Raw genomic sequence first — 26865 nt, forward strand, 5'->3', positions numbered from 1 at the left:
AATAACTGCATTTCTAACTAGTTAAATAACTGGGTCTGAGCTACTTTAACACCTATCTCTTCTAAGGTTTCAAGAGAGGGAAAAATCATCCGAGCACTACATCTCTCTGACACACAAGCAGAGAGAGATCTCAAAGCACACAGCACATACAAAGATGCAAGAAACAGAAGTCAGAGTAAAGGCTTGCAGTAGAAAAATATCTTTTCTACACAACCAATCAGAATGAGAGTAGAAATAGAGAGGAGAGAAGGAATAGATACATTCCCAACTGTCATAAAGGAGACATGGGGGAAGGGAAACCTTTAGTCCAGTGGTTCATCAGATGTTTTGGCCTTCAACTCCCAGAAATCCTAACAGCTGCTAAACTGGCTGGGATTTATGGAGTTGTAGGCCAAAACACCAGGGGACCCACAGGTTGAGAACCACTAGTCTATACTAAACTAGCTAACTGCTCCTCGTTGAGGACTTGCGACTTGGGTAGTTTGGAGTTGAATTCCAACACATACTTTATAAATCCATTTGAGCTCTGAGATCTTCTCAAGAAGGCCTTCTAACCACCTTCTCAGCATTTGGTGGGGGAAAGGAAAAGAGCCTTTTCGCTTTGCCAACCTCTCAGAGTTCATCCTTCAGTCTCTTTGGGGACCAGGATAGATCTATTCTGGCAATTGAATAGTGATTTTGACAAGGAGACACTAATGACAATGTTTTTATGGCTTTGTACGGTTCCTTATATTTTTATATTTTATGCTAAATGTTTTAACAATGTTTTATTATTGTTTTACTTATTTATAATTGTTGAGGCATCAAATTGTTGCCAACTGTGAACCGCCCTGAGTCGCCTTCGGGCTGAGAAGGGCGGTATTCAAATATGGTAATAAATAAACAAACAAACAAACAAATAAATAAATTTCTACATGTTAGCTTTAAATCAGGTACTCAGATTGCTTCCTATTCTGAAATATAAGAAAAAACCTGACATTGCCTACACTGCTTTCAGATTGCAATTGGGACACCTTTGTAGGAATAATGCGGAGAACTACATTGTAGGAAGAGACCAAGTGCTTGGTTTTGTTAGGCTACCCACTGTTTGGATTTCTTTTTTTCCTTTTGTTCTTTTCATTTGTTCTTCCTATTCTACTGGAAATTGAGGCATCTGTGGGCCTGCTGTTCAAGTGCATTACATGACGAGGTATGAATTTAGTGCTGACGTGTTGTGCAATTAGAACAACAGGAAACTTAATATGTTTTAAAAGCAATCAGAATGAAAGAGTCTTGATAATATATTCATATTTAAATGGATGCTTTAGTAGTTACTTCACTACTGATGGTTGCTGTTTTTATTCACACTGACCACATAAATAAAAATAATCAATCTTGGTATATTTTTTCCCCTATACTCTATTGTTATTTGGACCCATAAGTTAATGCACTGCTGTTCCAGTTTTGAGTATATAGGATCAATACATTATTAATTTGTTTTTATGGTGGTGATAAATCTGTGGCCCAACTTTACTCATGGAATTCAAGTTTGACCTCAGATTAACACTGATTGAAGTTAAGATCTAGCAAATTAAACCATGGCTTCTATGAAATTAGAATCAACATGGCACTGACTATTTACCTTCTCAGTTCTCCAGTGATAGCTGCAAGCAAACTGCTCTTTCCACATCCAACCTTTCCAACAACACCAATCAGTGCACCCTAGAGATGGGGAAAACACACCAATAATTTTGCAGATTAGTACTCAGTCTTGCTATACTATTTTAGAAAGGGTAATCTATGAGGGTTATCTGGAAAGTAAGGTTACAAGGCACATAGCTCTCGCGGAGAATTTTCTTGGGAGAAGTTGGTATCACTGTTGTGTAGCGGGAAGTCAGCGGAAGTGAACGAGCAGTGCCAGTCGTCAGCAGCTCATTGTGGTGAAGGTTAGAGATGAGTATCCTCATCCCGTTTCCCTCCAAGTGTGAAGTTTGCACTGTAATACGCTACCTAAATGCTAAGGACATGAACGCCACTGCGATTTATCGCAAAATTGTTTCCATTTATAGAGAGGACGTAATGTCAAGGCAGCATGTGTCAAAATGAGTATGGAATATATTGCGAGACCATGAAGAAACTTCGCAGAGCCATCAAAAATAAACGTCGTGGCATGCTGATGGCAGGAGTCTGTCTCCTTCAAGATGTGCATGTCTGCACACCGCTCATGCAACAAAAGAGTTATTGACTTCATTTGGCTGGGATGTTTTAAGCCACCCCTCTCACAGCCCCGATCTTGCACCTAGTGACTATTATCTGTTCACTAAATTGAAAGAACACCTTGGTGGAAGACACTTTTCCAATGACGAGGTGAAATCTGAAGTGATGAAATGGCTAAAAAAGGCGGAGGGAAACTTCTTTGACACAGGCATCTAAAACCCGTCCTACGGATGACACAATGTATTGAATTGAACGGTGATTATGTGGAAAAAATGTAATACCTATGCTACTATCCATGTAAGTTTTATTAAAACATATTCATTCTTTGTATTTTTTAAAAAATCTTGTAACCTTACTTTCCAGATAACCCTCATATTTATTAGTATAAACTTTAAAGAATATCCTTGCTCTATCCACAAAATAAAATACACAGCCTACCATATTAAATACATATAATGGCAGTTGCATGTAGCAGTGCTCTTCCTTGCTCACCTTTGCCACCATTAGATCTTGAATATAAAGTTGCAAACTTGTGCTAGGTCTTTGTGGTTCATTGTTATCATGGCTTGGTGTTGACCATGAGAAGGTAGTATTGTGCATTTCTAATAGAGAACATGGATCAGAAGGGCCAGCTGAAAGAGAAAAGCAGTAACATAGTCACAGGGAGATAGTCTCCAAGAGATGTGTTTGGGAACTGGTTGCTTAAAATAACTTGAATATTTATTATTTTATTAACATTTTTGTATTTTGTTTCATGTCAGGAGTGACTTGAGAAACTGAAAGTAGCTTCTGGTGTGAGAGAATTGGCTGTCTGCAAGGGTGTTGCCCAGGGATGCCTGGATGTTTGTTTTATCATCCTGTGGGAGGTTTCTCCCATGTCTCCGCATGGGAAGCTAGAGCTCGAGAGACGGGAGCTTAGCCCACTCCCTGGATTCAAACCGCCAACTTGTTGGTTGACCAATTCAGCCAGCACAAGGGTATAACCCATTGTGCTACCGGAGGCTTCAACATTTTTGTATAATTTTAATTTATATTGTTTTTTAATGTGTTGCTAGCTGCTTAGAGTCTTATTGTTGAAAGAAAGATGGAGTATACGTGAACAAATAAACAGTGCACCCCCTATCTGTTATTATGCTGACAACTAATGAACCAGAAGTACCTCTGCCTCCATTCAGGTGTCCTACCCCATTCAAGACTGTACACCCCTAATTCACAACTTCACCATACCTCTGCTGTAATAAGCATCCAGATCTTGGTCTGTAAGCTCAAGGAAGTGCTGGATTCGATCCAAAGATACTTTGGCTTCCAAGATCCCATTTAACACCCAGGGGAAGTTATTGAGAGGGAGAATGAGCATCCCAATGAGGGCCAAAGCTGTAAACACCTATGGTGGAAAGACAGGTATTCCAGATCTAATAAATACAGCAGCATTTTAGTAAAGTAGGAAGCAATGGAGAAAAGGCAAACAGCAACAGTCCTACTGAAGAGGAAAGCCTGTGCTCAGGTATATGTGTGACAAAAATAATAAACAAACTAATATGCACATTTCACAGCAACGAAACTGGATCCAAATTTTGTGCTTTGATCTCTGCAAATGAAGTGCAAATGCACTCATTTATTTTATTATTTGCTTTATTAAAATGCATGCTTCCTCTGTATAAATATGTTCGTGAATAGCTAAGACTAAGGTAACAAAAACATGGGCATCAGTGGAGGAAGAAAATGAGAGAAGTGTTTCAGTGAGCAAATGGAAATCCAGCAGGAATTTTAGAAAACGAGTCAGATGGTTGAGGCACTGAAATTTAGGCTTTAAAAGCTATGGGCACAATTACTGTTTCTTAAAGGTTGGATATTTTGAAAAATAATGTCAAATTCTAATTTACTAACTAGAAACATATTTTCAAGTGGAATTTTGCTTTGCATGTCAAATTCCACATTTGGACAACATGTTGATCCAAGGTCTGCTCCAAAGACACCATATTTAGCACAGAAGTAAGCGATAGGAACACGTGATGGTTTAAGAAGGTAAAAAAAGACACACTGGTGGTACCTCTGAGGCCCCTGCTACACTACCATATAATCCAGATTATCAAAGACGATAATCCACATTATAGGTTTTGAACTAGATTATATGAATCTACACTGCCATATATTCCAGTTCAAAACAGATAATCTGGATTGTATATGGCAGTGTAGAAGGGGCCTGACTATTTAAAATAAATGTGACTTTCATATGTACAGTATTTGCTATTGTCAAAATGCATCTTGGGAAGTAAAAGTTGCCTAAATATGTACATGGAGAAATCAGACTATATTGCACCTGCGATTCAGCAGGAATATGTTTACTGTTTTACAAAACACTAAATTGAGGATGGAAAGAATTCCAGAAAAAATGTTTGTCATGGTGGAAAATGTCTTTTTGTGTGTTCCAGTCAATTAGCGTTCCGTTAGCAACAGAGCACAAAGAAACGTCTCACTAGTTAATCTCAGTGGATAGGCAGAATGAGAAGGTGATTAAAGTATACTAGGGTTTTGGACTTTAAAAGGAAACAACTGGTATTTTCGGTGAAATTTAATTAAAGGTCACCAATGAGCTGGTAATAAAGCAGTCTGTTTTCAAATCCAGCTTGAGGAATTACCTTAGAATGGTCATACCTCTTACCTTTGTTGCTGAAAGCTGATGACCAAGTAGAACATAAGTGATAAATATGACAATAGAGACAACCACAGGCAGTGCTGCCCAAAGGTAGACACACACAGCATCTAGATACTTGAGGGCTTGAAGACTCTTCAGCTCCCGGGCTCGACAAGCATGCACTTTTGTGCCAAAATGCTGTTCCCAAGTGTAGAACTTGATCACCCGCATACCACACAAGAACTCTGTCATAAGCTAGAGACAGAGGAAGACATAAGAGAACAGTCAGAGAGAATATAACGTGTCCACAGAGAACCTTCTAATTCAGCAATGGCTTAAGATACATGTATCAGACCAAACAGCATATCTTTTTTGGGTTGGTACTTTATCAGAAGAAGCAAGTACATAAGAATATCATTACAATTAGGTTACTATATGAAGAAACCAAAAGACCTTCACTGAGATGTTACCCAAGAAACAAGAGCACAGTTTACATTCAGAAGGTTTCCTTTTCAGTTACTAGAGCTGAGAAAATACCCCCAAATCCCTTAAACAATCTTAATCAAAACAGAACTCTGCACATGCTTTGCATGGCAGGGGGTTGGATTAGATGGCCCACGTGGTCTCTTCCAACTCTATTATTGTATGATTCTTTTGTTTGTTTGTTTTTGCACAGCTCCTCCTTATTCAATAGGGGTTGCATCAAAGAACTTCATCACAGTTATGTTGACACGGTAGCATAGTGGGTTAAGCCACTAGCTGCAGGAAAGCTGCTGACCTGAAGGTTGGCAGTTCAAAGATATGAGTCGGGGTGAGCTCCTGACTGTCAGCTCTAGCTACCACCAACATAGCAGTTTGAAAACATGCAATGTGAGTAGATCAATAGGTATTGCCTCGGTGGGAATGTAAAAGGGCACCCCATGCAGATATGCAGACATACTGGCAACAACTGGAGATGTCCACAGACAACAGGCTCCTCGGCATGGAAAATGGAACAAGAGCACCTCCCCATGGCCGGGAAAAGGGGAAGGCCTTTACCTTTGTCTGTGTTGTATGCTGTTGTTCACTGTGTGTGTAAAATGCATTTAATGTCTACCTCATATGAGTATTATAATCTGCTCTGAGTCCCTCTGGGGAGATAAAGCGGAATATAAATCTATATAAATAAAAATGTAATGTTCGTTTGTGGGATTGACAGAACTCAATAACCACTGGATGAATTGAATCCAAATTTGGACACAAGACACCTAACAACCCAATGTATGTCCTTCACTCAAAAAAAATGATTTTGTCATTTGGGAGTTGTAGTTGCTGGGATTTATAGTTCACCTACAATCAAAGAGCATTCTGAACTCCACCAATGATAGAATTGAACCAAACTTGGCACACAGTTCTCCCATGACCAACAGAAAATACTGGAAGGTTTGGTGGGCAGTGTCTTTTGGTTTTGGAGTTGAAGTTCACCTACATCCAGAGATCACTGTGGACACAAACAATGATGGATCTGGACCAAACTCAACATGAATACTCAATATGCCCAAATGTGAACACTGGTGAAGTTTGGGGAAAATAGAATCTTGACATTTGGGAGTTGTAGTTGCTGGGATTTATAGTTTACCTAAAATCACAGAGCATTCTGAACCCCACCAACAATAGAATTGGGCCAAACCTCCAACACAGAACCCCCATGTGGGCCACAGCAACACATGGCAGGGGATGGCTAGTAAAGTGAATAATTGTTTTGTCTTCTACCCTAGTGCTCTGAATAGCACTGGAAGTTTGTTCTCTTTCAAGGGAGTAAACAGGAAATTTTAACTAGGCTGTTGGGGGGGGGGTGTCATATTTTTAGTTTTAAATAAATTGAAAAAAGGTTTTTCAAATTGTGTGTAGGACTGGGATTTCCTTCAAGGTCTCAGAAATGACCCAAGGAGTTGCCCTTCCCCACCCCTACATTACAGAAAGAACCTAAAGGGAAACATAAAGCAAGTCTTAAAACACATATATTTGCATCTCACCTTGACTCGTACATCCTTGTGCTTCAGCAACTCTTTGTTACTCTCCATCATGCGATTCGCAATCACTTTATTGATAGGAACGAGTAGCAGAGCCAAAGCCAGTCCTCCCAGGAAAGCCACTCCAACCTGCTGGTACAGGAGGTACAAAGTAATGGCAAACTGGAAGGCAAGGCTCCACAATTCATGGAAACTGAGGAAGAAGTTGACCAGCCGATCAGTGTCGGTGCTCATAAAGTTGACAATCTCACCAGTGGTGAAGCCAGACAGACTACTTCCACTCACTCGAAGGGCTTTCTGGTAGATAGCAGAAATGACTGCAGTGCGCACCACCAGCATTGTGTTGTTTATCTCATAATTAAACTGGTTTCTTAAAATGGCACCCAAGAAGGAACCGGCAAAAAGTCCAAGTGCATACATCACCCCGTTGCTCAGAGGTTCTTTGCGCGACTCCATGAAACTGACCAGCAGATTCAGAAGCAGGGGCCCAGAGAACGCCAGCAGACTGCCAGCCAGTTTGAGGAGGCCCAGGGAATAGTAGCGTAGCCCAAAGGCGGCATGCAGCACTGACATAAGGCGTACGGACTTTTGAGTCTTACGAGACAACCTTGGAACTGAGAATTCTTCACTTGGGGCAAATAATCTGTCTGTGGAAGAGGCAGTATTTTCATGCTCTTGGCTGAGAGCTGCCTTTTTTTGCCAGCAGGAAGAGAAGTGCTGGCGGACTCTATTGGCTTGGAGCTTTTGAGGTAGATGAAAGGTATCCTGTGGCCGATGTAGCTTCTGCTGATAGCCACACTTCATCAGGGGGTTCATCCAAGCATAGGAGAAACGAGACAGCCAGCTTTCTCCATCTTCTGCCACTCCTGGCCAGGTGGGTTCTGAAATACCTGAAATCAAGGGCTCATGCTGGTATGAGTCATTGATAGAATAAGAATCTGGCCTCTGAACAACATGAATGATGTACCCAACAAAATAGAGAAGCAAAGAGACCAGTTGCAAACAAAGTATGGACAGCCTAAAGATAGTGACAGGCTGAATATGCTGATCACCTAGTTCTGTCTGGAAGTGCCACACCAATGTGATGATAAGGGAAGGAACAGGGAGAATTGGAAGAATTAGTAGAATTACTGGGCCACGCTGGAAACGGTACGGAGACTTGTAGACAGCAAGCAGCGCCAAGCTATGGGTAAGCCATGCCACAGCGACAATGCCATCTGACAATACTTCTAAGTATAAGGGATTTAGTTTCTGTTGCCAGACACTTGCAGGGATTATGTCAAGGATGGCCAAACCAGTAAGAATAAATGACGCAGCAATTCTGCATTTCCATCCAGGTTTGTTCACAGCCTGAGAGACTGAAGACCTAGAAAAGAGGGAAGGGAAAACATTAAAACGTAGTGTCTTCTTCTTCTTCTCTAACACCAACACATATTTATCTACAACTCTACATAGCTCATTGCTGAGTCTCTCAAGTTCACAGAAACTGGTTCAAGCAAAATAATCATGCTGCCTGGTCTGCTGTCTGTGGTTATATATATATTTATTTATTTAAAACATTTATATTCCGCCCTTCTCACCCCGAAGGGGACTCAGAGCTGTGTTTCTTAGCTGTATTAAACAGCTAAGAAACACAAACGATTCAACCATTTCTTCATGTAAGCAGTGGCAGAACTGACAACGGCTACACATGAGCCAAAGGCAACTCAATCATGCCAAGAGGAAGAATCACCTCATTATATAGATCTCACAGGCTCAAAAATGCACCCTCATTGTATATAATCACCTATTTCAATAACAGATTCCATATGCACCAAAAATTGAGTCAACCTATTCATGGGTCAATGCAAGTACTGTCTCTTAACTCTTTTAAGGAAATGTAGCTATCCCCTTCTCCGAACACAATGCTGAAAGACAAGAATTTAGGGTAGTGGTTCTCAACCTGTGGGTTCCCTGGTGTTTTGGCCTATAACTCCCAGAAATCCCAGTCAGTTCACCAGCTGTTAGGATTTCTGGGAGTTGAAGGCCAAAACATCTGGGGACCCACAGGTTGAGAAGCACTGGAGTCCATCCTGAGAGAACCTAAAAGAAGCACCAGTGCTCTCTCCTTTCTCCACTATGGCGCTGCTTCTGGCCTTTTTGAATGCCTGGATGAGAAAAAAAAGGAAGGGTCAGCTACACCAAGGTGACGCTGGTGCCTTTACCTCTCCCTTTGTTTGTTTGTTTATTTATTTATTTATTTATTTATTGCAATGGATGACCAGCACCAAAAAATGAACAATCGTTAGAATAGGAACATATACATTTAGGTATTAAGAAACACTGTCAAAACCCTTGACATAACACCGGGTCATATCAAAACCTATAATTTTCGTCTCAACATTTCTCCTGGACCTATACTTGCAGTTGACTGATATATGACTATATATGGGGTTTTCAAAGCCTGAAGTGGATATTCAGATACACACACACCCAGTTACTGTATAATACTATACTATGCACACACATGTGCACAGATAGGCATTTTGGGCTGAGGATCTCAACGGCAGTAAACTGCTCTTTGTACTTGCCATGCTGGTCCAAGAAAAACAACTGTGCTGTCTTGGTATGCTGTCTGTGGTTATACCCATATTTACTCAAGTTTAATGCACCATTGAATCTAAAGCGCACCTCAATTTTCAAAACTCTGAAACCAAAAAAGCATTTGCTGATAAATGTAATGAGTAGGGTTCAACGCTATGAAATTGTGGGAGCTGTGGTTTTACAAGGTCTTGAGACTTTCTGTCAAAGAAGGCGGGTGCCTCACCAAACTACAAATCCCAGGATTACATAAAATACAGATGACATTCCTCAAATAAAAGCTCCAGGTGCTCCTGAAGCAGCTTTCCCTTTTGCTTCAGCTCAGGACTAAGATTATTGTATTACGAACATCTAATGTGCACTCTAATGTTGGCAAGGTAATTTAGCTCAAAAAGCTGAGCATTAGATTCAAGCAAATACAGTATATATATTTTTTAAACAGCTAAGAAACAAGAAAAAATTCAACAATGTATTCATCTCTCATATAAACATACTGAATGACATCTTGCTTATGAAATATTAACCATACCTTGGTGTTCCTATGTAGCAGGCACTGATTACAGCAAGTATTACATGGGGAATCATGTTTAATATCAGCTGGTTAAAGCAGTGTCCAACATTGTCATGGACCCAGACAGGAAGAGGGTCTTTTGGACTGGTCCCACACAGACCAGCTAGGATCTCCTCCATCCTTCTCTAGGCAAAGGCACAACACCCAAGGGATCCTGGGGGAGAGAGTGGAAAACAATGGATGAAACATTAAAAAAGGAAACTGTGGCTCTTGCTTGACAATCCTTGTTGGGAAGAATAAACATATTTTACCACTACATTCTGTCTCTTTATAAAAGGACTATGAATTGATACATGAAACAAAAACAGTTCTATCCATTTTTCTCCTTCCAAGGAAAGGCATGGTGGTCACACATGAAGACCCATCATTTCATTGTAGTGGATAGGCTTCCCATTGATGACCATCGCACTATGACACCAGTAAAGAGAGTGAAAGCTGAAGACAGAACTTGCATCTTTAATGGTTTTGGAGAAAACGGAATTTCAGAGGTGAGGCCAGGGTGTGCGCTTGCCCCTTAAACACCAAACAATATGTTTAAATGACCTTAGTTTGAAAAATATAGTAGAAGTTCCAATGTCATTACTGTATGCAACTAAAACTTAACACTATATTATTATTATTTGCATAAAAGTTTAAAAAATCAAAGATACTTTATATTTAATAAGAAATAAATCCGAAAAAATCATTCTGATTCAGGTTAAGTGAGGCTGACACATACATTATATTGGCTCAGATACTTGCAATTCCTTATAAAACTTAAATTACAGTCTTATGGTGGGCCAATTTTGTCTCCTAGGAACCAACTGCCAGCAAAATGGGGTGAAATTCCCCACTTCTACATAAGCATTAAAAATGACAGAAATATCTCAATCTTCAACCTGGTGATAGGAACACTATGTCGTTTGCTCTCATATTAACTGTGGCCACTTTGTCACTTTAATGTTTTGGTGACAAGTTTTTTCTGCATTCCGCCTGGTTTTCAGATGCGAGGCAAGCAATTTGTTACTAGGCCTGTATTAGTGTAATAAAAATGCGACAAATTTGATGGTCTGCAAGCGCAATCTTGAAGAGCTCAAGCTTACTTCTACATAACTAAAAACAGCAGAGTAAGGTTCTGTGGGGAGCTACACATATGAAATATAAATATATTGTTTTCACTGAGTCTGATTAATTTATAAAACCCATCAATGCAGTTCTGGAAAATGTATTCCTGAGTGGATTAGCAACTAGCACAAGTGTCTGATTTAAAAATAATATTAAAAATCACAACCTTATACTCTAGCTAAGGGAAAGTCATAGGGAGGAGGGAGCAATCTTGTTTTCTGCTGCCCTGGAGTCGAGGATGCGGAACCATGGGTTCAAACTACAGAAAGGAGATTCCACCTGAACATTAGGGAAAACTTCCTAACTGTGAGAGCTGTTCAGCAATGGAACTCTCTGCCCTGGAGTGTGGTGGAGGCTCCTTCTCTGGAGGCTTTTAAACAGAGGCTGGATGGCCATCTGTCAGGGGTGCTTTGAATGCGATTTTCCTGCTTCTTGGCCCATGAGGTCTGTTCGAACTCTATGATTCTAATGTGAACCGACTTGTTGGCAACTTACAAGAAAGTTGGTGTCTGAATTTAAAAAGTATTACACTCCTCCTTTATTGGTTTTCTGCAACAAGGAAGAAGGAAATTAAAAAGACAAGGGAAGGTTAGGAGCAAAGTGTGACATTGCCTTTAAGTCACCATAAAATTCAGTGATAGTGTCATAAAAGCCTCATCAGAAGCTGCTCCAAAGCCCTATCCATACTGCTATATCATACAGTTTGAAACTGCATTATATGGTCGATGTAGACTCAGGCTAAGATCTACCTTGCCCTATAATCCAGTTTCAGTGCTGATTGATTGCACTGAACTGGATTACAGTATATGACAGTGTAGATTCAGTCTCAAATAATGCAGTTAAATGGCACTCAATGAGTCTGCACCAGGCATGGGGAAATTTGGAGGGCCCAAGTTGGCACATGCTTGGTCTACACTGACCACAGATTGCATGTCATGGCAGTATAGATGAGATCTAAAAACATATACCAAAATAATATGGACGAGGAAGCACTGGGAAAACATAATATCTGAACCACTGTACATTTCTGCAAACAAGGAAAAACAAAATTAAATACAAATTACATCATATTAAAATTCAAAAGATAAAAGACATCATATTAAAATTCAAAAGGAAGGAAGGAAGGAAGGACGGAAGGAAGGGGATTTCTAGCTGCCTGACATTCAAATTGGATCAGTTTATATTACAAAAAGCTCAATTTCTACCCAGTCTCCTCGTCCTCCCCAGCTGACCCCATGCACCCCACTTTGACTTTGCATTCAATTCTCATTCCTTATCAAACTCCCCACCGCCATCCCCTTTGACATGCACTACCTGGAACAAGTTCTGCCACTCCGAAGCCGGTTTCTTTCATAGAGTTACATCCAACACTGCCTGTGCTTCCTGTTTGGTTGGTTTCAGGAAACAGAAAGGCTAGGGGTTTCTATGTTTTTCTTTCCTATGTCTATGGGCTCCTTGCTGCCTTAGGTGAAAGCAACATGTTTTTCTCTGCAGCGACCCCTGCTGTCGAGAAAGGGTTTCGCAGGCATTTAAGGACAAAAAAGGCAGGAAACTGGGGGCCCTTCCCTATATCCCAGAATATCAAGGCAGAAAATCCCACAATATCTGCTTTGAACTGGGTAATCTGAGTCCATACTCAGATAATGTGGGATTTCCTGCCTTGGTATTCTGGGATATAGGGCTGTGTGGAAGGGCCCTGAGTTCACACTGTCATATATTCCAGTTCAAAGCAGAAAATTTGGGATTTTATTCAGCTGTGTGGAAGAGGCCTGGGCTAAGTAGTACTAGGCAGGTATATTGAGAGTCAGGGCTGATCACGTTTTCATGCACACTTCTCTCTATCACTGATCAAATGGAGCTTTTTGTAATATCATCTGATCCAATTTAAACGTCAGGCAGTTAGAAATCCCCTTCCTTCTTTTAAATTTTAATGTGATGTAATTTTTATTTAATTTTGTTTTGCCTTGTTTGCAGAAATGTACAGTGGTTCAGATATTATGTTTTCCTAGTGCTTCCTCGTCCTTATTATTTTGGTATATGTTTTTAGATCTCATCTATACTGCCATGACATGCAATTTCAAACTGCATTCTATAGTCAGTGTAAACCAGGCATAGGGAAATTTGGGCCCTCCAGGTGTTTTGGACTTCAACTTCCACAACTCCTGCCATATAATCCAGATTATCGAAGTAGATGATCAATATAATCCACTTTGACCTGGATTATATGAGTTTATGATGCCACAAAATCCAGTTCAAAGCTGATAATCTGGATTTTATATGGCAGTGTAGTGAGAGGGATATGATTTTAAAATGTGATTTTTGAATGACTGCAAATTCCAGATGTCCTGTTTGCAGGGAGGCCTTGCTTGCCAGAAACTGCTGATGCTTAGAAAATGCTGCCACAGAGAGAAGTTATTGTTCTCTATGCTTTCCATTGCTCATGGACACAAGTTGCTAGATAAGACTGCACACCCTCACTCCCTAATTTCTCACAGGCATGTTGAGAAGCAACATATAAGTAGATCAGCCGGCCGGTGACTTCACAGCTCAGGGTCAGACATTTGAACAGTACTATTGTTATTAGGCTTCTGCTGTTAGAAAGATAGAAGAACCAATGAGGTTGGTCTTTTTGTCCCTACAGTAGAAGGGGCTTTAGTTCTCCACCTACTGCCAAACCAAAGGCAATTTGAGTGTTTACGTTGGCAACTTGCCGGTATCACTCCTGCTCCATTCTTGCTTCAGATGATGGCTGGTCAATTATTTAGCCTAATAATTAATTAATTAGTACTTACCCAAGATATTCACAGTATTTCAAAGACAAGGAACCTCCATAGCAGTCTGAACACAACAAGAAATTCACCACTGTCTTCTGATCTGAGTGATTTCAGCCTCTGAACTGTGAAGACACCTTCAACGTGAGACTTTGTTCTGTCCTTATCTTGTTTTCACTATTGCTGATAGATAAGGAATATGTTTTATAGAGGTCCAAACTTTCTCTACAATCAGAACCAGGCTAAAGCTGGCAATGAAAATTGCATCAGCATTAATAGCAGTGAAACGCTAAGAACACCTCAGCCATGATAGGATCATAAATTAGATTATGAAAACTGGGCCAGAACTAACCAAATGAGGCTGGATCTATACTGCTATATGATCCAGTTTCTGAATCCAGATTTATTTGTTTTGAACTGGATTATATGAATCTACACTGCCAATTAAGAGAAGGAAGGAAAGAGCGAGTGAAGGAAAGAGGGGAAGAAGGAGAGAAAGAGGGAGGGAAGGAAAACGTGAAGGAAGGAAGGAAGGAAAGAGATAGAGAAGGAAGAAAGGAGAGAAAGTAGTAGGAAAAGAAAAAGGGGGAAGGAAGGAAAGAGGTGGAGAACGAAGAAGGAAAGAAGAAAAGAGAAGGAAAGAGGGAGCGAAGGAAGGAGAGAAAGAGGGAGGTAAGGAAAGAGCAAAGGAAGGAAGGAAAGAGGTAGAGAAGGAAGAAAGGAGAGAAAGTAGAAGGAAAATGAAAAAGGGGGAAGAAAGGAAAGAGATAGAGAAAGAAGGAAGAAGTAAAGAAAAAAAGAAGGAAGGAAAGTGTGAGAGAAGGAAGGAGGGGAAGAAGGAAAGCGGGAGGGAAGGAAAGAGCGAAAGAAGGAAGGAAAGCGGTAGAGAAGGAAAAAAGGAGATAAAGTAGTAGGAAAAGAAAAAGGGGGGAAAGAAGGAAAGAGGTGGAGAAGGAAGGAAGGAGAGAAGGAAAGAAGAAAAGGGAAGGAAGGAAAGAATGAGCAAAGGAAGGAGGGGAAGGAGAGAAAGAGGGAGGGAAGAAAAGAAGGAAAGAGGTAGAGAAGGAAGGAAGGAGAGAAGGAAGGAAAGAGTGAGCGAAGGAAGGGAAGAAGGAGAAAGACGGAGGGAAGGAAAGAGCGAAGGAAGAAGAGGTAGAGAAAGAAAAAAAAGGAGAGAAAGTAGAAGGAAAAGAAAAAGGGGGGAAGGAAGGAAAGAGAAGAGAAGTGGAGAAGGAAGGAGAGAAGAAGAAAAGGGAAGGAAGGAAAGAGGGAGGGAAGGTTGGCCACAGCAACGCGTGGCGGGTACACCTAGCACATAAATAAATAAATAAATAAACAAATAGAATGTCCATAGGTTCCAGGCTATAGGATTCTGGGAAGTGTAGTTTCTTGTGGCAACAAAGGTCAGGCTCTCAGCCCCTCATACAACTACAACTCCCAGAATTCTATAACCCTGAAGCATCATTCCGCAGTGCAGTTTCTACAACAGGAATAGACAAACTTGGGCCTTCCAGGTGTTTTGGACTTCAACTCCCGCCATTCCTAACAGCCTCAGGCCTGAGGCTGTTAGGAATGGCGGGAGTTGAAGTCCAAAACACCTGGAAGGCCCAAGTTTGCCCATGCCTATTCGACAGCCTCAAGACAGGCGCCTCTCAAGGATGACGTCACCACGCACGGACGCGCCAGGAGCTCCGCCCCCCTCTCTCCCTCTCCCTCCCGCTTTTTTGTTTCTTTCCGCGCTTTGGTCTCGCCACGCCCCCTTCCATTTGGGACACGCCCCTTCCCTTTTTCATCTTTCGCGCGCATGACGGAAACCGCTCACGGCTCGCCATCTTTCTCAGGACGGACGGAAAGCGGGAAGAGAGGGGTGCTTGCGCGCATGCGCCTGTGAGAGGGGGAACGGCCTCCCACAGTTGGGAGAAGGGATGGAGGCGTGAGGGAGGCCTGCCTGCCTCCTTGGACCTTTTGCCTCGCCATGTTCCGCGCCGGCAGCACCGGCCTCCCGGGCATGTCGTCGTCCTCGTCGTTGTCCTCCAGCCGGGCTAAAGAGAGCGGCAGCAGCAGCAGTTCGGGCTCCCGCTCCTCGCGCTCGGGGCCCTCCCGAGGCCGCAGCCCGCCGCGCCGCTCGCCTTCGCCGAGGAGCCGCAGCAGCCGGCGCCGCCACCGCTCCCGCTCCCCCTCCGCCGGCCGCGGCTCTCGACGCTCGCCTTCCCCGCGCCGCAGTAGCCGGGTACGCTCGGGCTTCAACCCGCATTAATTCTGCAGTGTAGGCGCATAGCTTGGTCGGGATGACATCCAGTGTTTATGGCTTCTTATTCCACATGTGCTGAGGAGGCAGGCACGGGCAAACTTGGGCCCTCTCTCCAGGTGTTTTGGACTCCAACTCCCACCATTTCTAACAGCCTCAGGCCCTTTCCTTTTCCCCCTCAGGCGCTTAAGCGCCTGAGGGGGAAAAGGAAAGGGCCTGAGGCTGTTAGAAATGGTGGGAGTTGGAGTCCAAAACACCTGGAGGGAAGGCCCAAGTTTGCCCGTGCCTGAGCTAAATAATCTGATCTAGAATGGCATTCTTATGTCGCGTTTCGTAAGGAGTAAACCTCTTCAGTCTGTGTAAAATAAGCATGCATTGTTGTCCAGCAAAGGTGCCAATTAGTACTAATAACATTATTGGTATTAGTACCATACTGTTGCTTATAAATCACAAAAAAACCCAAAATGTATGTCACTACACAAATCATTAAAAAACCCCAGTAAGTGAAATATCTTCATGTGATCTGTTGTGTCCCCATACATGTCAACCACCACTCCTCTTAACATCCCCTCAGCAACAGCAAGAGTATCCCTCTGGGCAACTAAACCAGAGGGTTTAGTGTGAAAAAGAATCTTGGGGTCCTCCTGGGTAGATGTGGGGAATGCCATGGGTGTAGCGTACCTTGATTTCAGTAAGGCCTTCGACAAGGTCCCTCATGACCTTCTGGTAAATAAACTAGTCCAATGTGGGCTAGGCAAAACTACGGTGAGGTGGATCTGTAATTGGTTAAATGGACGAACCCAGAGGGTGCTCACCAATGCTTCCTCTTCATCCTGGAAAGAAGTGACGAGCGGAGTGCCGCAGGGTTCCGTCCTGGGCCCGGTCCTGTTCAATATCTTTATTAATGACTTAGATGAAGGGTTAGATGGCGTGATCATCACGTTTGCAGACAACACCAAATTGGGAGGGATAGCCAATAGTCCAGAGGACAGGAGCAGAATTCAAAACGATCTTGACAGATTGGAGAGATGGGCCAAAACTAACAAAATGAAGTTCAACAGTGACAAATGCAAGATACTCCACTTTGGCAGGAAAAACGAAATGCAAAGATACAGAATGGGGGATGCCTGGCTCGAGAGCAGTACGCGTGAAAAAGATCTTGGAGTCCTCGTGGACAACAAGTTAAACATGAGCCAACAATGTGATGTGGTGGCAAAAAAAAGCCAATGGGATTTTGGCCTGCATCAATAGGAGCATAGTGTCTAGATCCAGGGAAGTCATGGTACCCCTCTATTCTGCCTTGGTTAGACCACACCTGGAATATTGTGTCCAATTCTGGGCACCACAATTGAAGAGAGATATTGACAATCTTGGAATGTGTCCAGAGGAGGGGGACTAAAATGAACAAGCCCTATGAGGAGCGGCTTAAAGAGCTGGGCATGTTTAGCCTGAAGAAGAGAAGGCTGAGAGGAGACATGATAGCCATGTATAAATATGTGAGAGGAAGTCATAGGGAGGAGGGAGCAAACTTGTTTTCTGCTGCCCTGGAGACTAGGATGTGGAGCAATGGCTTCAAACTACAAGAAAGGAGATTCCATGTGAACATGAGGAAGAACTTCCTGACTGAGAGCCGTTCAGCAGTAGAACTCTCTGCCCTGGAGTGTGGTGGAGGCTCCTTCTTTGGAAGCTTTTAAACAGGCTGGATGGCCATCTGTCAGGGGTGCTTTGAATGCGATTTTCCTGCTTCTTGGCAGGGGGTTGGACTGGATGGCCCATGAGGTCTCTTCCAACTCTATGATTCTATGAAATCCCAATTGGATGGCACTCCATGAGGGTCTTGCTCTAGGGGCAAACCAAGAATGAGCAACTTGGAAATCCCTGAACAGATTCAGAATCGGAGTGGGTAGATCAAAAGACAACCTGGCAAAACGACACTGCCTAAAAGAATCCCACATCTTGTGTGACTGTGGAGCAGAACAGACAACTCTGCATCTGTATGCTTGACCACTATGCCCTGCCTCATGTACAGAGGAAAGATTATTGGAGGCTACAGACAATGAGGTTGCTGTTGCCCGTTTTTGGTCAAAAGATATGTAGCTCCTTGTGCTCCTTATATTTTTATCAGTTTTGTACTAATTTATGCAATGCTTTGATATAAAATAAGTTTATGACCATGCCCATATCTCTTACTATTGATTGGTTCAGCTTCCACTTTGCTAGTAAAAACTGAATTGCTGTGTCGCAAGAGGATGGCATGTCTCCTAAATGAAATGGTTGGAAAGCTCTGATGTAGATGCATGCCTTTTTGAGCCAGGTCTCCATTCCCCAGCTTTTCTGCAGACTGCAGAGAAAGCATGATCTCCCTTGGCCAGATTGGACAAATCACATCAAACACCCCCTAGAATCAGTGGTTGTCAACCTGTGGGTTCCCTGGTGTTTTGGCCTACAACTCCCACAAATCCCAGCCAGTTTACCAGCTGTTAGGGTTTCTGGGAGTTGAAGGCCAAAACATCTGGGGACCCACAGGTTGAGAACCACTGCCCTAGATCCTTGGGGAACAAAAATCAACCAGTGCCTCGCCAGATCCGAAGCTCAGGGTTGTGTGAGCCTTTAGTTAATCATGTTACTACATTTTGAACATCCCTCATCCTAAATCTGAAATACTCCAAACTAGTCTGCATGAGTGGCTGAGAGGATGATAGCTTTGCTTTCTGATAGTTACACATGCTATGTTTCACGTGCAACTTTATTTAAAAGATCAAGCTAGTTGTATAAGGAGTTGGCAAAACAAAATCAATGTTGTGTTCAGATTTGGGCCCTATTTCCATTATGTACTTAGAATATATGCTGGGGGCAGGGGGTGGGGTTGACTTATGGCAAACCTTGGTCAAACCTAACATGGGGTTTTCTATGAAATACTTATTCAGTGAGGTGTGCCTTCCTTAGAGGCTGGAAGTGTGAGACATGGCAAAGGTTGAACAGTGGGTTTCCATGTTTGAGTGGGTATTTAAACCCTATTCTCCAGAGATATACTCCAACGTCCAAGAAACTAAAATATGGTACACAGCGTCACTATTACTACACCATTGCAATGAGAGCAACTTTGTCTTGTGAAAACTTCTGTTAGTGCCAAAGCTTATTAAATAAGGTTTTCTGTGGGACAGCTGATGTCAACTACTGGGTGGCATAATGCGGTTTTCTGAATCAGCACTCCAAATAACCAAACAAAGTCTAAAATTGACCAAAAACTTATACATAACCCTTTTGGTACTAATGTTGGAGAGTGGTCTCTGGTCAAAATGATCCCTGGTTAAAAAAAAAAAAAAGTTGGAAACCATTGCATTACACCATGCTGGCTCTCCAGTCAAGGTTGCCACTTCTTTCTTTTTAGAGGCATTTTATATTTTAAGAGGCAGTCCCCAAATGACAAACAAGATAGGTACTGTGGGTTGTTTCTTAAATTGAATTTGAATGTAAGTTGGAACAGGAACACTTTAAAAGTATAACTCCAGCTAAATATATACATTAGCTGTGGATATCATAGGGGAGGGTTAACACCCTTGTGATGTTCGTTTTATTGTCTGCGCCCCTGTTCAGAACATTTAACCTCACTTTCTGTTCCTGTGAGAACTGGATTGTGAAGAAATTGGCTTCTTGTGGAAACACAGATTAGTGAGAAAGTTTTGGTGGAGACATCTTTTCACCATGATAACTCTTTCAGGAGTGAATTTCCCTTCTGAGGGGTAGATTGCTATTGCTTCTTGTTGTCTCGCCCCAGTTCTTAATTCTGAGGTGTTTGTAAGTCGGATTTTTGTAACTCAGGAACTGCCTGTACTCCAGACTAGTCTGCATGAGATGCTGAGATAATGGTTTTGATGGTTCGGTGTACATATGCTATGTTTCATGTGCAACTTTATTTAAAATATCAGGCTAGTTATATAAGGAGTAGGAAAACAAAATGAATGTTGGTTTTTGATTGGGGCCCTATCTCCATTATGCACTTAGAATATATGTTGGGGGAGGGGGTGTTAAATCCCAAACCCCAAACATTTATGACTCCTAAAATTTTGGATCCAACATTTTAGCAAGATTCTTTTAATATTTTGATTTGATAGTTTGCCATGGGATGTGAAATCCCTGCAAATGCAGGTTTCTAGCTTGGGGCGGTACTGGATTCAGCTTTGAACCTGGAGGCTCAGGTTTTCGTGTTGGCCAGGAGTGCCTTAAAACTCATGCACCAACTGTTCCTGTTTAGTGAGAAGCTGTTTGAATTACTGTAACACGCTCTACTTGAGGCTGTCTTTGATGAGTGTTCAGAAAGTTCAGCTGGTCCAAAGAGCTGCAGCCAGATTGCTAACTTTGGCTGGTTACAAGAAGCGGGCAACCCTGTTGCAGTGATTGTGCTGGCTGCCAGTTTGTTATGGGCACAATTCAAAGTGCTGGTTATGAGCTGTAAAGCCCTATATGCTCAGGTCCAGGCATCTCTTGGTATAAATCATCCCCAAGTCCTGAGATCCTCCAGGGAAGTCCTTCTTGTGGTCCTGTCTCAGTCGCCAAGCTCGGTGGCCTTCTCGGTGGCTGCCCCTTGCCTCTGGAACTCCCTTCTCAAGGAAACCAGAATGCCCCCCTCCCTGCTTGCATTTCACAGGTGAAAACATACCTCTGCCATCAGGTGTTGATGATGAGGATAGGGCTTCTAGGAATGATTGGAATTTTGACATGGGTGTGGAGTTTATATGCATTTAAATATTTGAATATGTAATGGTTTTAATGACATGAAAAATGTAATTGCTTTTATTCTTCGTGTCCTCTGCGAAATCCACACCTATGGGGTTTCCTCTCGCGCATGCGCAGAATCCGGAACATTCTAAGTTTAATGAAATAAAAAATGAATATTTGAGGCTCCGCCCACCCCCCCCAGCCCGCCCCCTCGGTATATATATCCCGCCGCGTGCGTGCGCACTCTAGTTCCTTTTTCCGCGCTAATCCGGCAGCATCTTGGAACATTCGCTTGCTCTTTCCACTCTACCGGCTTTTGACTAGGACTGCTTCTTGCTAACTCCGTCTTCTCCACCCCCGACTCGGACCGGCTGACTACCCTTCTAAACTCAGGCTAGCATGTCTTCTCCGTATTTTAAAAATTGCTCAGCCTGCGGGGCTACCTTACCCGAGGCTGATAAACACTCCAAATGCCTATTATGTTTGGGAGAGGCTCACAATCTTCAATCATGTGAAATCTGCCTGAGCTTTACTACTAGAGCTCGAAAAGGCAGAGATGCTCGTTTAAAAGCGCTGCTTTATGAGCGCGCCTTGGCTCCACAGACGCTCCCTCCTCCCTCCCATTCCTCCCCAACCCAAGAGCTCACTCTGCCTCCCTCTCCACGTGCTGGAGATAGGCGAGAATCGAGCCAGGCAAATGCTTCCTCAGCGGAGCCGCCTAAGAAAAAATCTAAGCCCTCAAAACAATCCACGAGGGCAACAAAAACAAAAGAAAAATCTTCAAAACAAAAGAAGGGACGGCAACTCACTGGCGAGCAGCCCTTGAGTCCCCCTATGCTGGAACCGGTGCCTCACCTCTCCGGTTCCGTCCTCCAGCTCCAAGATCCCCTCCCTTCCATGCTCCATTTGGAAGACCCCTCTTCCCTTCCTCCTTTGGAGCTGCTGGATCCGCTGCAAGCTCAGCAAACTGCGGAGCTCTCTCCTCCGCCCCTCCCACCCTCCCAGTCTTCGCCTCCCCCCTCCCCCAGCCCTCCAGACTCGCCGGTACCGAGAGAGACTCCTCCCTCAGAACAACAAACTTCCACGGCGCGGGCTCCGCGCCGTCGCCAGCGCTCTCTCTCCCCTTCCCCTCAACCCTCTCCTAACCCCCCCCCCCAAGAGGACTAGAACTTACCCCCCTGAACAACATCACCCATATGCCCCACAAGACTATCCTTATCATTTGTACCCTCCCCCTCCTCCTTACCCGATGTACCCTTACTACTATCCTCCCCCCCCTACCCACACTAGGGACTACAGCACCCATTATCCACACCAGTTTGGATACCCACAACCTCCACATGCACCTCCTACAGCTACACTCTCTCACCCTCCAGAAGAACACATTGAATCAGATCCTCCTCAACCTTTTCAAGACCCCCTTACTCAGCCTCCTCAAGAAGCCGAGACAGTGGACATAGAATCCGCTGATGACACCCCAGTCATACATGAACCCCTTCCAGACCCTGACCCTTCCCCCAAAAACCTGGAAGAATTTAAAAAGTTCTCTGCTTTGCTCATAAGGCTCTCCAGATCCTTAAATCTCTCTACACCTGAACCCACAGATACTGTGATAGATCCATGCTTCACTTCTACTGAACAACAACAACCTGCTTCCACTGTGTTGCCCACCTTACCGTTTCTACTAAAGATCTTAAAAAACACTGGTGTTGCCCCGGCTATGATCCCGGCAACCCCCAAAAGGGCAGAAAATTTATACCGTATTGATCTATCTTCAGCTTCATGGCTATCCAAAATGCCTAAAGCAAATTCTATAGTAACTGATGCTCAACCAAAACCTGTCCAACCAAACCAGACTTCCCCCTCTGACAAAGAGGGAAGGAAACTTGACTCTATGGCCAAAAAGTTTTACTCCTCAGCATGCCTGTTTGCACGCATGGCTCATTATGGGGTTTACATGAGTGTATACCAAACTCTTCTATGGAACAAAATATCTTCCTATTTGGAATTACTGCCTCCAGCCAACCAGCCACTGGCTCTGGCTTTTAAGCAAGAGGCCCTCCTTCTGTCATCATTGCAGAAAGACCTTGCAAGAAACACAGCCGATGCTTCTGGCAAACTCATTGCAGGATCCGTGGCCCTTCGACGCCATGCCTGGCTGAGGGCTGCTATCCTTTCTCCATCACAACGCACTCTCATTGAAAATCTTCCTATGGACGAGGCAGGACTGTTCAACCCTGAAACTGACTCACAACTTGAACACTCCCATAAAATGAAACAGACGGTCTTCAAATATGACCAACAACCTTACTCTCATCAACGTCAACGATGGGGCTCATACTACTACCGCCCTCACTACTACAACAGGCCTTATAATACCTCCTTCTACAGAGGACGCCAAAGACCTTACACCCAATCTACGACCCCGAGACGTCCCCAACTCCCCTTCAGAGGTCAGTACCGTGGCTCCAGGCCCTCCAACAACTCTAAACGTCGTTTTTAGCACATCACTAACCACTGTCAGCCAACCTTCCACACATACATTACCACTTACATACTTCAACAGACTACAGTCTTTCCTTCCGGCCTGGCAATCTATCACTACAGATGCCTGGGTCCTTGACATAATTGAAAGGGGTTATGCAATAGAATTTGACACCTATCCGCCCGTCGGGAGGATTCTCCTCACACAACCCTCCCAAGAGATCTGGGAAGAAATACATTCTCTCCTTCAAAAGGGCGCCATTTCTTCTAACCCCACACACAATGCTAACACCTGCTTCTTTTCTCGATACTTCCTAGTAGACAAGAGAGATGGAGGGCTGCGTCCCATCCTAGACCTTCGCAGGCTTAACACCTTCATCACACCACGCAAGTTCCGCATGGTTACACTTCCTAACATCCTACCCTTCATTCCACCGGGAGCGTGGCTAGCAACGGTGGACCTCCGGGACGCCTACTTCCACATCTCGATTAGAGAATCTCATCGCAGATTCCTAACCTTTGCAGTGCACAACAACCACTTCTCGTTCACTTCTCTCCCTTTTGGTTTATCCACCTCACCCAGGGTATTCACAAAATGTATGTCAGTTATAGCGGCACACCTCCGCCAGCAAAACATCGTGGTTTTTCAATACCTGGATGACTGGTTATTTTGTTCTCCTTCAAAAACGCAGCTTTGCAACGACATTCATTACACCTTGTCTCTCTTACAGGACTTGGGTCTGGTAGTAAACCAGGAAAAATCCCATCTCACTCCGACTCAACGAATCCAGTTCATAGGAGCCGTCATAGACTCCTCTCTCCAGAAGGCCTTCCTCCCGGACGACCGCTTCATCAATCTTCGACGAGCAATCCTAAGCCTCCAACGTTCCCACAGAACTTCGGCCTGGGCTATCCAGTCTATCCTTGGACACATGTCGTCCACCACAAGTGTAACCCCATTTGCCCGCCTAAAAATGCGGCCACTACAAAGATGGTTTCTCAAATCATTCGACCCCCTCCGGGAACCTCAATCCCGCATCCTATACCCACCTCACTCCGTCCTCCACTCCCTCTCATGGTGGACAAAGCAGTGCAATGTTCAATCAGGGATGCCTTTCACCCAACCTCACCCATCCATGTCCCTCACGACAGACGCCTCCAACTCGGGCTGGGGAGCGCACCTCAAAGGGTTCAAAGTAAGCGGCCATTGGTCCCCTCAGGACCGCAAATTCCACATCAACGCACTCGAGATGATGGCGGTAGAAAAGGCCCTCAGAGCCTTTGTCCGCATTGTCTCGAACCGCAAGGTCCAGATTGTGACAGACAATACCGCAGTCAAATATTATCTCAACAAACAAGGAGGAACACGCTCTCAAACTCTACTGTCCATATCAACACGAATTTGGGAATGGTGCATCCAGAGGAACATCCTCCTCACAGCCATCCACCTACCAGGCCAAAACAACACACTGGCGGATTCCTTGAGCAGGTCCTCCAAAAACAATCACGAGTGGCAATTACATCCCACACAATTCAAGGCACTCACTCACAAGTGGGGCGTCCCCAGGATAGACCTGTTTGCGTCCCCTGTAAACACACACTGTCCTCTCTACTGCGCAAGGCTCCGCCCTCACGCATCCCCAGGTTGTCTAGGAGACGCCTTCCTGTTCCTATGGTCTCCGGGTCTCCTCTACCTCTTCCCACCCCTCCCTCTCCTATCCCCAGTCATAGCCAAGATAATTCAGGACAACACAGATTGCATCCTGATCACCCCCTGGTGGCCACGACAACACTGGTTTGCTCCTCTTCTTCAAATCTCCAACAAGGAGTTCCTTCGACTCACTCCGACCCCGGACCTCCTCTCAGTAGAGAACGGCCTGGTCCTTCACCCAGACCTCCACTCCCTCTCTCTGACAGCGTGGAGAATCAGACCACAATGAACCTGTCTGAGGAAGCTTCACGAATTATACTGGCAGCCCATAAACCAACCACTAAAAAGTCATACCATTATAAGTGGTCATCTTTTGAGAAATTTACACGAACAGTGGGCCATACGCCCCTCTCAGCTCCTATCCCTGTGGTACTAGACTTCCTGGTACACCTTTCCAACAAAAATTTCTCCCTTTCTTCGGTTAAATGCTACTTAGCAGCTATCTCCTCGGGCCGCAGAAAGTTCGGCTTGCCGTCCCTTTTTCATGACCACTTTATTCAACTGTTCCTCAAAGGCTACAAAAATGTTCACCCCCCTACATCCCTCCCTTCGCCTCAGTGGAGCCTAGAACTAGTGTTATCCCAGTTATCAAAACCTCCCTTTGAACCAATGGCCTCTGCCGATGTTTCACACTTGTCTTGGAAAACGGCATTTTTAGTAGCCATTACATCTGCTAGACGGTCGAGTGAGTTAACAGCTCTCCGCTCAGACCCTCCATATATCAGGTTCCATGATGACAAGGTGGTCCTTAGGACCGATGTTACGTTTTTACCCAAAGTTGTTTCTTATTTCCATATGTCACAAGATATTATCCTACCAGCTTTTTTCCCCAACCCTTCCTCCCCGTTGGAGGTAGCATTACATTCCCTCGATGTTAAGAGGGCACTTTCCTTTTATCTCCATAGGACCTCCGCCTATAGGAAGTCCCCAAAGTTGTTTTTGAAATACAGAAAAGACATGCTGGGCCACCCGATATCCTCACAAGGATTGGCCTCCTGGATTGTTTCAACGATCCAATTAGCTTACCAATTGGCAAAGAAAGAACCTCCTTCTCACATCGTGGCGCACTCGACACGCTCAGTGTCCACGTCCCAAGCCTTCCTTCGAGGAGTCCCGTTGGACCAAATTTGCAGGGCAGCTACGTGGTCTACTCCCTCCACGTTTGCCTCTCACTACAAGTTGGACATACAAGCTAAGAAGGACGCTGCGTTTGGTAGAGCTGTCCTCTTCTCCTGTGTGGCATGACCCGCCTCCAGGTCAGTAGCTTGCTATTCACCCATAGGTGTGGATTTCGCAGAGGACACGAAGAATAAATTTAGGTTGCTTACCTGTAACCGTATTTCTTCGAGTGTCCATCTGCGAAATTCACACAACCCGCCCGTCCTCCCCGCTGTCATGCCTCTGAACCTAGCTGCGATTAGCGCTGGGGAACTAGAGTGCGCACGCACGCGGCGGGATATATATACCGAGGGGGCGGGCTGGGGGGGGTGGGCGGAGCCTCAAATATTCATTTTTTATTTCATTAAACTTAGAATGTTCCGGATTCTGCGCATGCGCGAGAGGAAACCCCATAGGTGTGAATTTCGCAGATGGACACTCGAAGAAATACGGTTACAGGTAAGCAACCTAAATTTCATTTTTGTATAGATATTTTAATGTGTTCATACTACTTTGATTAGCATTATGTCCTATTTATTGTTGGTTGCCTTAAGTTCCTATATCTGAAGAATGGCGAGATAAAGACAAAGTAAATAAAATAAATAAATAAAATAATTATACAGGGACACCACCTAACATTTCTATAAATCATAAAAAATTATTAATAAGTTTAATA

The 26865-nt window shown here is 43.9% G+C and overlaps 3 protein-coding genes across 7 annotated transcripts in view; 2 read left to right on the top strand and 1 right to left on the bottom strand.

Moving 5' to 3' along the window:
- Positions 1-14117, bottom strand: part of ABCC10 (ATP binding cassette subfamily C member 10) — a 31582-nt gene extending 17465 nt beyond the window's left edge. Inside the window, exons 1-8 of one of the 4 annotated variants that reach the window (XM_067464408.1) lie at positions 12413-12596; positions 10196-10217; positions 9953-10148; positions 6847-8209; positions 4859-5086; positions 3424-3580; positions 2689-2828; positions 1622-1701 (exon numbers count right to left, since the gene is read on the bottom strand). In XM_067464408.1, coding sequence (XP_067320509.1) covers positions 1622-1701; positions 2689-2828; positions 3424-3580; positions 4859-5086; positions 6847-8209; positions 9953-10113 — 2129 coding nt within the window. In that variant the 5' untranslated portion in view covers positions 10114-10148; positions 10196-10217; positions 12413-12596. Of the gene's footprint in view, positions 1-1621; positions 1702-2688; positions 2829-3423; positions 3581-4858; positions 5087-6846; positions 8210-9952; positions 10149-10195; positions 10218-11593; positions 11669-12412; positions 12597-13890 lie in introns of those variants that run through there. The other 3 variants (XM_067464405.1, XM_060754015.2, XM_067464406.1) reach the window with 3 other exon arrangements.
- A 1566-nt stretch (positions 14118-15683) lies between these two features.
- The window catches only part of LOC132761278 (zinc finger protein 318-like), a 36022-nt gene continuing 24840 nt past the window's right edge, over positions 15684-26865 (top strand). For both annotated transcript variants that reach the window (XM_060754014.2, XM_067464415.1), the window contains exon 1: positions 15684-16099. In XM_060754014.2, coding sequence (XP_060609997.2) covers positions 15845-16099 — 255 coding nt within the window. In that variant the 5' untranslated portion in view covers positions 15684-15844. The remainder of the gene's footprint in view (positions 16100-26865) is intronic.
- On the top strand, positions 25257-26450 carry LOC137096127 (uncharacterized). Its single transcript, XM_067464384.1, has one exon. The coding sequence runs from the start codon at positions 25257-25259 to the stop codon at positions 26274-26276; it is 1020 nt and encodes a 339-aa protein (XP_067320485.1). The 3' UTR covers positions 26277-26450.

Source organism: Anolis sagrei, chromosome 1 (assembly GCF_037176765.1).
Source record: "Anolis sagrei isolate rAnoSag1 chromosome 1, rAnoSag1.mat, whole genome shotgun sequence".
NCBI lineage: Eukaryota > Metazoa > Chordata > Lepidosauria > Squamata > Dactyloidae > Anolis > Anolis sagrei.